This window comes from Simochromis diagramma, unplaced genomic scaffold, assembly GCF_900408965.1.
Source record: "Simochromis diagramma unplaced genomic scaffold, fSimDia1.1 OVJJ01000159.1, whole genome shotgun sequence".
NCBI classification, from domain to species: domain Eukaryota; kingdom Metazoa; phylum Chordata; class Actinopteri; order Cichliformes; family Cichlidae; genus Simochromis; species Simochromis diagramma.
In genome coordinates this window covers 2,400,236-2,411,795 of record NW_024387197.1, presented here as the reverse complement: position 1 = coordinate 2,411,795, position 11,560 = coordinate 2,400,236, and the positions used below count along the sequence as shown (strand labels likewise).

At 39.4% G+C, this 11,560-nt stretch overlaps 1 protein-coding gene across 1 annotated transcript in view; it reads left to right on the top strand.

The window, feature by feature from the left end:
• The first annotated feature begins 8,445 nt into the window (after nt 1–8,445).
• slc4a5a (solute carrier family 4 member 5a) overlaps nt 8,446–11,560 on the top strand; it is a 35,550-nt gene continuing 32,435 nt past the window's right edge. Inside the window, exons 1-2 of the mRNA XM_040050166.1 lie at nt 8,446–8,658; nt 10,715–10,844. Of these exons, the coding sequence (XP_039906100.1) occupies nt 8,535–8,658; nt 10,715–10,844 (254 nt within the window). The 5' untranslated portion in view covers nt 8,446–8,534. The remainder of the gene's footprint in view (nt 8,659–10,714; nt 10,845–11,560) is intronic.

The window sequence follows — 11,560 nt, the reverse complement described above, 5'->3', positions numbered from 1 at the left end:
AAATCAGGCTGCAGAATGCAATGCGCATTGTTGACAGTTGTACTGTGCAATAAAAAAATCTGTGAAAAAGCGAGGCAGTGATGGATGAACAGCGGGACCACTGTGTGCTGTTTATTAATAAACAATAAAAAATATTCCTATATGACAACATGCTAAAGAGCAGAAAGGTATTTGTACATCAGTGGGAAAATAGCGGGGCAGTAGGCGGGCTTGCTAGCTTTTGTGCAGTCAAAAATTTCAAAAGCGAAATGAATGAACTTACCAGGTTGGCAGCTTCACATATCTTCCTCCAAGCTCGGTCCTTTTTATTCCTGTCTCGGTACAGAAAGCAGCTTTTATTATATTTATACAGCAAGAGGACCAGTTAGCTTTGCACAAAAATACCTGGAAGAATTGTCCTTTAGTGCCTGTGCTTTTGTAGTTTTACTTAATTAAAGTCCAGTTTCCTCAGATTTTTTAAGGACACACTGCATATCATTCCAAGATTCACCACATTTTTGGCAAACAACTCTTTGAGAATCACCTTGCTGGTGCAAAAATACTATTCTATGCCTGTTAAACTATGTTATCTTTTAGCACTCATAAATCCAACTAAATGGGAACAAATGATGTGTTTTTGTGGCAGGTTGCTAATAACAAAGTGCCTAAAGATCAATTTTAAAATTGGTTCTTTGCTAATTTTTTCTTTTGTAAAAAACACGAAAATGTTCGTGCCCGTGAATTCTGATTCTACCTCTTTACATTAGTAAGACGGAAAAAAATTCATGCCTTTGTGGAGACTTGATTGAATTCCCCACATATCTGTTTCAGTTACAGGGAAAAGCTGACCAACCAATCTGCAGTCAATTTCACACTAATCGCTCCATTTGCTGTTGGATAAAAAGACACATTTGATACCATAAGCTTCTCCTTCAGAGTATCAAGACCACAGATTTTTTCCTGCTGAATGATTGCACAGAGGGTTCTCATCATCCATGTCTTGTATCATCCTCCTGCCAAACTTCTGTTATGCTCTTCAGAGCTGTTCATCTTTAGTCTCACTTCATTAGGCTTTAACAAACTACATTTAACAGCTTATCTTTTGTGTGTTATGCTAAAAGAGTTTGAACAATATTCAGAGAAACTGGGAGGATTTCCCATCCACACACTCAAACAAGCTTTACTCAAAAGAGTTTCTGGGGACAATGAGTATTATTGTCCTTTGTTTTACTATTTATGTAAGAAAACAACTTCATGTCATAAATTCTCTTATGATGTACCTTACAGCAGCGGTCTCCAACCTTTTTTGCGCCACAGACCGGTTTATGCCCGACAATATTTTCATGGACCGGCCTTTAAGGTGTCGCGGAAATACAACAAAATAAAACTAGTACTGGTCCCGAAAAAAAGAAGAAACCCTGAAAACCATACATTTCACACCTGAGCCTCATCTCTCGCGGCCTGGTACCAAACGACTCACGGACCGGTACCGGTCCGAGGCCCGGGGGTTGGGGACCGCTGCCTTACAGAGTTATGACCTGTGGCAGTGCATTAGTGCTAAGTGGCCTCTATCATTGTGTATTTTATAGTGAAATGATATGATAAAACTGATGATGTATTAAAATCTTAATATATTACATCCATTTTATTCTGCTTATCCAAATCAGAGTAGCAGGGAGGCTGCAGCCTATCCGAGCTACCATAGGGTGAGAGGCGGGGTACCTCCTGGACTTGATACTAGTTGGTCTCAGGGCTAACCCAGAGAGAGACAAACATCTGCACTAACTTCAAACTTGTAGAGCATGGCCCTAACAATAAATCATAATCTGTACATTTGTATGTCTCCGACAGGCGAGCTGTCAATGACATGCAGGTTTGCAATTCAATCATTTAACACACACACACACACATAACGTGTTTACGAGCTAACTGAGCTAACGCGTTGACGCCATGCAACCCTCGCACAGGCTAAAAAAATTAAAAATAGTGGTAGTTTGTAGAAAAGATTTTAAAAAGTAAAGAAAAATATGGATAGGGTGACAACTGTGCACTAGCATGGTAACAATGAGATAATCCCCAAAACAAGTGTTCTAACTGCATTTGGCTTGGGTCAGTGTCACTGCTGGTAACATGAGGCAATACCTGGGCCCTACAGAGGTTGCACACATAGTTCAACTCCTTTTGAATAGCACGTCAATAAAAGCCAATGCCAGAAGATTTGTTGTGTCTCCCAGAACAGTTACAAGAGGACGGAGGAGATTCCAGGAGACAGGGACTTACTAAACAAGCTCATAGAAGGTCCTTAATGTGTCAACAGGACTCTAATCTGATTGTTTTTGCAAGGAGGAACAGGATGAGCACTGTCAGAGCCTGAGTCCTACTAAATGACCTCCAGCAGGCCACTGGTGTGAACGCCTCTGACAAAACAATCAGTAACAGATTTAAAGATGTGCCACCCTGTGCTTTTAACTAATGCGCAGAAGCACGTGGGAGCCCTAGAAACTACTGAGTACCGTTTTGGGTTGCTGCAATGAAATTTCAGGAGAATAAACTAGCCCTGTGCATTATTTTTTCTCTCTGATTTTACCCAGTCCATATCAGGATAGATATCCACAGCATGACTTTTATCCCATTAAGAGTGAAAGTGTTACTTTAATTTTTTGAGCAGTGTATATATTACTTATTTCTGAATAATATTTTACTGTATATTATTCTGAACATTTTGCATAATGAGTGTGCTGCTTCGCTTACTTTAATTACATTTTCAATATACAACTTGTGTCTATTAAGCTAATTTAAAGTTTGTTTGTTTTTTAAAAAAAACCAAATTTTTTTTCCACTTTGCAAAACATCTATCCAATGTAAATGATGTAAATGTTTTTTTATGTGATAAATCTGTAATAGAGCACAGGAGAGCAGCCTGAAAATATGTATTAGCGAAAAGCCTGTATTGACTGTGCAGTCAGCCAAGAAATGAAAATGCAGACAGAACTAACAACTAACAGAGAAATAACAACAAACTCTGATCAGTGAGTGGCACTACTGGGACAACTGGATGCTCACCAGTGTCAACATTCTTCATCTTGTGGAACTATAAATGTCAGAGACAGCAACAAGACACTGTGCATCCACCACCATGACTCAGACTGAACTTTAGCTTAAATGTTATAAAAATCTGAAAACCTACTCCCAGTGTGTGTGCTGGGTGATCGCCCAGTTATCCCACTAGTGCCACCCTCTGATCAAAGTACTGTATATACCTGATCATATGTCTAGAGTGACCAGTGGGGCACGCTTGTGTGGAGTAATTAAGTAAATTCTAATAAAGCTCAGAGGTGGTCTGCAAAAGAAATACATTTAAAACATAGAAAAAACACAAACAAAGGGCTTTCAGGAATAAGTCTGTAAAGGACAATTAGTATGTAATTTCAATGTAATTTTAGATTGTTTTGATATTTTGGGTTTTTTATAGTTTGTTTGTTTTTTGTTTTTTTTTAGTTAAAATCTCTATAAAGCTCATCAACAGATGAGTGGTTTTGTTTTTAAGTGTTTAAAATCTCGTCGTAGATGATGTATTGAGTACGGACCTGATCATGCACAACAGACCAACACCCACAGATAACATGGCAGCCCAAGTCATCACACACCAAAGGAACTTCAACAGTGACTTCAAACCGCTCCACTCTTCCCCCAGACCTGGAAAAATGAAAAGCAAATTTCTCCTTAGCTCGAGTAAGATGCTTGTGATGTTGTCCCTGGTTCAGGAGCAGCTTGATATTAGAAATGTCACAGCTGTATGTCTTATTGTAACATCTGACACCAGCCTCCTTGTAAAGCTTTTTCCACTCATTGCACCAACTTTTCATGAGCGTATTCACAGATCTGTGGTCATCCCCACTGCTTGTTCACTTTTTCCTGCCACACTTTTTCCCTGCAGTCAACTTTCCATTATAATGGTTCAATACAGCACTCTGGAAACAGCCAGCCTTTCCAGTAATGACCTTCTGTGGCTTACCCTCCTTGTGGAGGGTGTCGATGACAGCTGTAAGGTCAGCGGTCTTCCCCATTTTTGTGGCTGCTAACACAAACAGAGATATGCTGTATTTATATTGGCTGAATGGTAATTTACTGAGATCAAAATATATATCCCAGTATTTTGAGATACCGTTACCGTCAAAACTAAAACCCAAAAAGGCTCAAAATATTCCACTTTATAGTGAATGAATATGTTTTTGAATTTAATCACAAATAATAAACTCTTAAACAGGTACATGTGTATACTGACAGTATTCTGGTCAAAACTCGCACCAACAGTCACTTCAAAGCTGTAATAAATTCCCTCCGAGGCTCACATAAGGTCACTGCTGTGATCGCTTGCTATTCTTTATTGCTTTTCCACAGTCCTATACATATTGACCTATTGGCACAGTATAGAGATTCTCTACCAGTGGCTGGTGTTAACCATATTCTGAAACGGCTTCCTGCCTGAAGCTCTCTGCTCAGTCCTCATTGCCCATTATTGACCCAGTCACGAGAGAGAGAGAGATAGAGCGAGAGCCAGTTGGAGAGACAAACAGAGACAAATACAAAGGAGCTTTCCTCTTTGCCGACTTTGTACCATTTAATAGTTTGTTGGAGCTCCACTAGCATGTTTTCATTGATGCTTCCCCACAAGCAGCCAAACTCTTTTCTTCTTTTGCTTACTCCAGCTGACAACTAACCCAGGTAGGCTTTAGTATGTTTTTTCTTACTATATTACTTACTTTTCTTACTATTCTTCTTGTTGTTGTTTTTCTTTTTTCTTTCCCCACCATTGATTTATCTTGTTGCCTGAGCAGTACTGTGTCATTTTCTCAGCCTGTTGAGTCACAGATGACATTTAGTCTCTGTTTTTCCCATCCTTGGCTCCAGGCCTAACATATGTAAATTAAACCAGCAGTGTCAGTAATGTGGGGAGTTTGGTGAACTGTGGTCTCTGAAACTAGAATTCTGTCATCTTCAGCTCTGTGTGACAGTTTTGATCATGTCTAAGGAAGTCACACGAGTAGTGTGTGATCAGTGGCTCTTAAAACATTTTTGCTTTATTCCCACAAGACACTGGTCTGTTCTAAAGGGAAATAAAGTTTCATAAACAGTCTTTGAAAAACAAGCTAATGACATGTGGAATCATTCTTTAAGCTTGCTGAGGCACTAATGAGCCCCACTTATCCAAAGTACTCGGATCCCGTCTCAATTGATCTATAGGCACAAATTTAACACACACTGCCCGATATTAGAAATCATACTTACAATGTTAATGAGCAAAGCAAGAATTCAACGTGTGAGTGACTGGTGTGTACTGTATGTGCCTGTTTCTTAATGTTTATCTTTTGCTTGTGAATGTACTGATGTGTAACAAATTAGAGACTGCAGTTGTGTCAGTGAAATCATACTACCTTTTTCCTTATTAAAAGTAATTAAACACTTGTCACTGAAGTGAAAAACTGTCACTTTCAAAATTATTTTTCCAGTTTCCTCAATTTCCTCCAGATTAAGTTCACTGGACCAGATACATTATTCCACCGCAATCAAAAGATCAACGCTTATTGAACCAAATCCGAATTTGGCCTACAGAGACTTGGCAGAGCACTCTGTCCCGTGTGCACGCTTATGTACGAGTATGTTTCATGTCTCTATCAAGTGACATGGAGTGTTTGGAAGCAGGGAGAGCCTATCGATCAGCTGGTGGGGGAGAGCGAGTGTTGCGCCTGCAGCTCTCGCTCCATCTGCCCACTGGGTGTGAAGGACACTGATGTGACAGCGCTAATTACAGAGGCAGGAAGCCAGCGCTATAAACATTCACAGCAGCAACTCAAGCGGGCTCTGCCTGGCTAAACCCCACCCTCCACCAGCCACTTTACACCACTCATCCCTCAGGGCGGATTGTATTTCAAGAGTTCTATGTGAAATGAGGCATTATCTGCAAATTCCCGTTCAAAGAAACATTGCTGTAGAAATCAGATGTGTGTAAAACAGAAACGTCTGTGACAAACACTAAAAATTGCATGATTACGTTCATCGTTGATGTTTTTGGTTTGTTTGCCTTTTTTGTTATTCGTTTGCTGCCAATTAACGGTCTTACATTTTGGTAATCTAAAAAAACAGTAAAACAGGAATCTAAATTTATGTAAATCTAATTTCAGGTATTTGTGTTTGTCTTTTGAGGACAAAAAGTCTGGTTTAAGTCATGGACAAAGTCCCGGTAGATACATGTGTGCTCTGAGTACCTTTTCAGTAAGCAGTCAAGAAAGATTATTTAATTTTACTCTCTATTATGACTAGAATAATATATACATAAGTATGTTTCCTATTAAACCTTGAATAAGCAAGATAGTTGTGCCATCACTGGACAAATAATCAATAATATTCCTTCACTGGATAATGAGTTAAGCAGAGGGTATAGACCTCTGGGCTTTGAATACTGAGGGAAACCGAACATCATCAACAGCTTAGTTTTAGTGATGAAGAAGCACATGCCCATTCTCATCTGGTGATTGGGGCTTTGATGGGGGGGGGATAGAAATATCTATTTATTTCCACAACTCCCTTCGTCCAACCCTCTCTTTAGAAATTTCTGATTATTTCAACTTTAAATTGTAATTATGGCTGTCTTAATACAGCATCAGCTCTAATGTTTAGGTTCCTAGGATAGTAGATTTTACTTTATTTTTTACATTTAACCAGTAATACTATTTAATAATAGTTTGCTTTTCAGCTGTAAAAAAATATTAACATATTATTAACCCAGCAAACGTATCTGTTGATGCTGAAAGAGCCTTTGCTCCATTGAGCTTAAGGAAACTGAAGAATGGGGCAATGCCTTCATATTAAGTTCATATTAAGTTACATTGTTACATTGTAACTATAAAAATTCCCTACTCGCCCCTGTGGGCGGTCAATCCTTCAAGCTCGGGTCCTCTACCAGAGGCCTGGGAGCTTGAGGGTCCTGCGCAGTATCTTAGCTGTTCCTAGGACTGCGCTCTTCTGGACAGAGATCTCCGATTGGTTTCCTCAAACAAATGTTGACCGTGAAGCTGAAAACTGTAATTATTCTGTAATTACTGAATTTCATTCACAGCCTGCAATTGGAGTACTTTAAATAATACCATCAATGTATAAAGGAAAGCCCACCCTCAACACCCACCAACAGGAACAAGCTGCCTTTAAGCTCAGCTGGTGGCATCCAATGCCACGTGTGTTACCCTCTCATTTATTTTAATTATGCTTTATTCTATCGACTTGGCCACCCTTTAATTATTTTGTCATTGATCCGCACAGTGACTCAATAAGCAGGTCAGTGAACAGGAGCGGCTTCGGCTGCTGCCGCAGGCTTTGTTCTCAGATATAGAGCAACGTCCAACATACACACGTGCACATATGTACAGAGGGGACAGTGCCATGTTAGGTTTCGATTAAAAAAGGGAACCCGAGAGATAAATATGTGCGCACTTTTACACTGTGCATTACACAGCAAACACACACAGTCTGCCTAGAGTGTCTTGTCACTCTCTCTTCCTCTTTAGCAGGATGGAGCATGGAGACCGAGGGATGGGAGTCTCTCACCTTCGCTACGAGGATGAGGAGGGTGAGTGTGTGTGTACCTGTGTGCTATCCATGTATTGGATCTATCACACACTGGCCCCATGAGCTTATAAAAATGGGAAAGCCATTCTACCCATTTTAGATTTTTATGTTACCATGACAGATCACACTAACTTCTAATTTTCAATTTCTTTTTAATTTTTTCTGAGAGCCTGTGTGGGTGACTGTTGTTAATGTGCTGCAAATGAGCAGTGTGTGTGTGTGTATTTTGGGGGGTCTTTGGGGAGTTGTTGTATGCATGTTTGTGTAGCTTTACACTAAGCAGCAGCTCGGCAGGTTCTTTATCCAAACATCAAATATTGGCTTGTGTCTCCCTGTAGTTTAGTGATTCCATCTGGAGTTGTGTGTGCAGTTAGTGCAATTAGTTTTACAGCACTATTCAAATTGCCAGCAGATGATCAAACTCACATCATCCAGGATTTTGCTGCAAAATGGAGGTTGTGCAAGCCGAGCTACGAGACTGTGACTGTCAATAGGCCTAATTTTCTTTATTTCTGTGTCAACAGTGACAAATCGCAACATGCTGCAGTTGTTAATAACCACACAAGAGCTGCGAAACATAATTTATTCTGTTCGTTATAGTAGTTTAACATTCATTAAAACACTCCTGAGTATGAGGGATTAATGAAAAATCTCATTAGGTAATCTGCCAGTGTTGCTGGCTGTCAGTCAACCAATTCAGAGCTGTTCATTTAGCATTCACTGCAACCGCCTGTGTTACAGAAATCTGTTCTAAATGACACCTGTTCTTAAAAATTATTGCCACCTTCTGTATATCTGGAACTCTCCAATCTATGACCAAGAACTGTATATATTTGTCCACAGATCATCAGTCCATCTACATTGGTGTGCCAGTAGCTCGAAGATATCGACGTAAACGCAGGCGAAGGCGTTCTAGTCGAGAGGGTAGTGATATGGATAGAGACAGACATTACAGCCACCACAGACACCAGGAGCATGATCGGTACACAGAGATAGATATGGAGGAGGGACTCATGGATTCAGCAGAGCAAAGTCTCCAAGACATCAACCGTACAAGTAAGTCAGCGGTGAGAGACATGACATGACTCGTGACATGTCTTGTCTGTCAAACACCAGTCTCTGAACTGGAAAGGTGCTTTTGTCACACTGAAAGAGAAAGAGCCTGAACTCTTCTGTTGAGGGCTGGCGTCTACTAATTTCATGTCAGATGTTTAATGATCCTAGGCAGCTCTAACCAATCAATGAAAACGACATTTTTTACCCTTTGTGAGACAGCTTTATTAAATCATGGGAAACAAGACTGTTGTTGTCATTGTGACATACTTTAATGTCACCTTTGCACTGAAGAAACACATTTTTAACATGAAACATGAAGTTTATTGGAGGTTTCCTTATGCTACAGTCCCACTGGGGAAATAGTGATTACCGATTGTCGTTCATTGCAAACATGTGCAATGAACTATTCATTTTTTTAATGACTGCTTCAAAGCTGAGGCCAGGTCTGTGACCATTCACAATCATCAGTTCTCAAGAAGGCTATAACAATATAACAATAACATGGAGTCAGTCTGCTATCAGTTTGCAATTGAATGTCGTCAGGTTGCAATCCTTTTTTTCCTTTTGTTTTTATTGTTTTTTAATCTTTTAAGTTGACCCAGCTTAATAGGAGAAGCACTCCTGAAAAGCCAGAGTGCTCCTTGTTGCTGAAATAACAGTCTGCTCCTCCAGCTCTCTCTGAGCCTTTCATTATCAACAATTTCATGTGCTCTTTCAGAAATTGCTTTAGTTACGTCTCATATATATAACTCATTTTCTGCACATTGGTGTCTTTTATTTGAACATTTAAAAATAGCCTTTCATATTGCTTCCTCCCAGCATTTTTAACAAAGAACAGCAGGAGTCCGAGACACAGCCTGAGAGTGGCTACCTTCTGTTTCAGGTTTGAGTAATAAGTAGTCTGGCAGAACACTGCTGCTGTGGCTTTCAAAACTTTTTCCAGGAAAGTTGCCCACTCTCTTAAATCAGTATGGTGCCATCAGTGGAAAGGCAGCAGAGGTGTTTACTTTGCCTTGATTGTATGCTTACATCAACACAGCCTTTTGGAATCCACGTGCCACCTCTGTACATGGTGGCACTCGGTGCCAGCTGGAGGACAAGAACATGGACAAAGACGTACAACAAAACAATGAGAGAAAATAGTAATCCATTACTTAGAATTAAGGAAATCGTACTCTACATCAAACAGCAAATGTTGGAGGGTAGAATGCATTCTTTGATTTTGCAGTATTGATTTCACAATCGCATGCCATTCAGAAAAAAAACTAGCGAAAGATATTTAAGTGAAATGTAGTAGTTATCAATAGAAACTTCAATAATATTGATCAATGGTAGTTTAAAAGACAAAGCTTGTTGATTTTAATTACAGGCTATAGGTTTGCAGCCCTATTCACAGCTGGCAACTCATTACCCCAAAGCCCCACGCATGAACACAGAGTCCTGCTCAATCTCCCTGCAGATACAATGATACAATGGATTGGAAGCACAGTAGAGTTGTGAATGACTAACTGTAATCAGGCAACACTGAGTGATCCAGGCTTCAATATGACAGTCATTACTGCTGGGACAGTAGATGAAAATAACAGAATGATTATGCTCAAAATATGGTGACAATTAAAATATTTAAAGTGAAAACTTTGGTTGCACTTTACAGATTGAAATGTCAATTTCAGTGTTTGATTCAAGTACTAAGGAAATGCACTATTGTAGCTGCAGTGGAAGAGAAACTGACAATATGGAAAAGATTGTAATTAAGTATTAGCTGAAACCAGTAACTTGACTGTAAAACAAGTGATTACAAAAGCAAGTCTATATGGAGGGTTCTACTTTTGTAAATGATGCCATGTTTTTATGGATGGTCATTTTGCTGTAAAGAAATCAGCCACACAAACTCGCTTTGTGTAGCAGATTTAATGAAGACAAAACAAAGGTACAAAAAAAAAAATCTGTAAAACAACGGTCGCATGTTTTAGGTGAATTTTTTGCAAGATCCTCGGGTCTTTTAAAGCAAATACAAATTCTAATAATGTCAAAAACATCCTTTCCTTCCATCAAGTGTCACCAGCGGCAGAGCGGCTACGTTACATCCTAAGTGAAGACGATGACATGCCGACACCGACACTCTTCACTGAGATGGACACTCTACAGAGAGAAGGAGACGAGCTAGAGTGGAAGGAGTCTGCCAGGTGGATGACACTCAAACAGACAACAGAGGGAAAATATAAAACAAATTGTGTGCTTTTCCTGGTTGGCTGGTTTAGAATGTCTTCTTGTAAAAAAAAAAAAAAAAGCGACTGCGACATAAAATGAAGGACAATTTTCCAGCTGCATGGTTTATAGCTTGTTTAAAGTGTATTCAGCACTAGAATTTTGTTGGGATGGAATTTCAGAGGAACAACATTTCAAAATTAGAAAACTGGAAAAGAAAATATGTTGAAATCATGATTGAATTTACCTTCTTGAACACAGCTCTCTGGGTTCGCATAAAATTGCCTTTCTTGTTCATGGAGGTGGTTTAAATTGCATATTGTGCTTTCTAAATTGTGCTTGCTAAGGTGTCAGGTAAATCATCAGTAAAGTAAAGCATGATTGGGCCTGTGCACCTTTATGCAAGACCAGGCTCTTAGGAGGTTTTACTGCAGGTTTGCATTAGACAAAGGAGTTATATATCACTTCCATTGTCCACTATCTGTTGTTAGAGAACATCTAGTGCATGAGTCTGTGTATCATGGTTAGAGCACACTATGGAAATTTCATGGACTGGAAGCATGTAGTTTCCATATATGCTTGATTAGGTCGTGACTTATCAATCATATATGGTTGCAATGAATATATGGGAACGTTTATGTTATAACAACTTATTTTTTATGTTACTCCAATATTATGGCAGCAGTGTTCAACA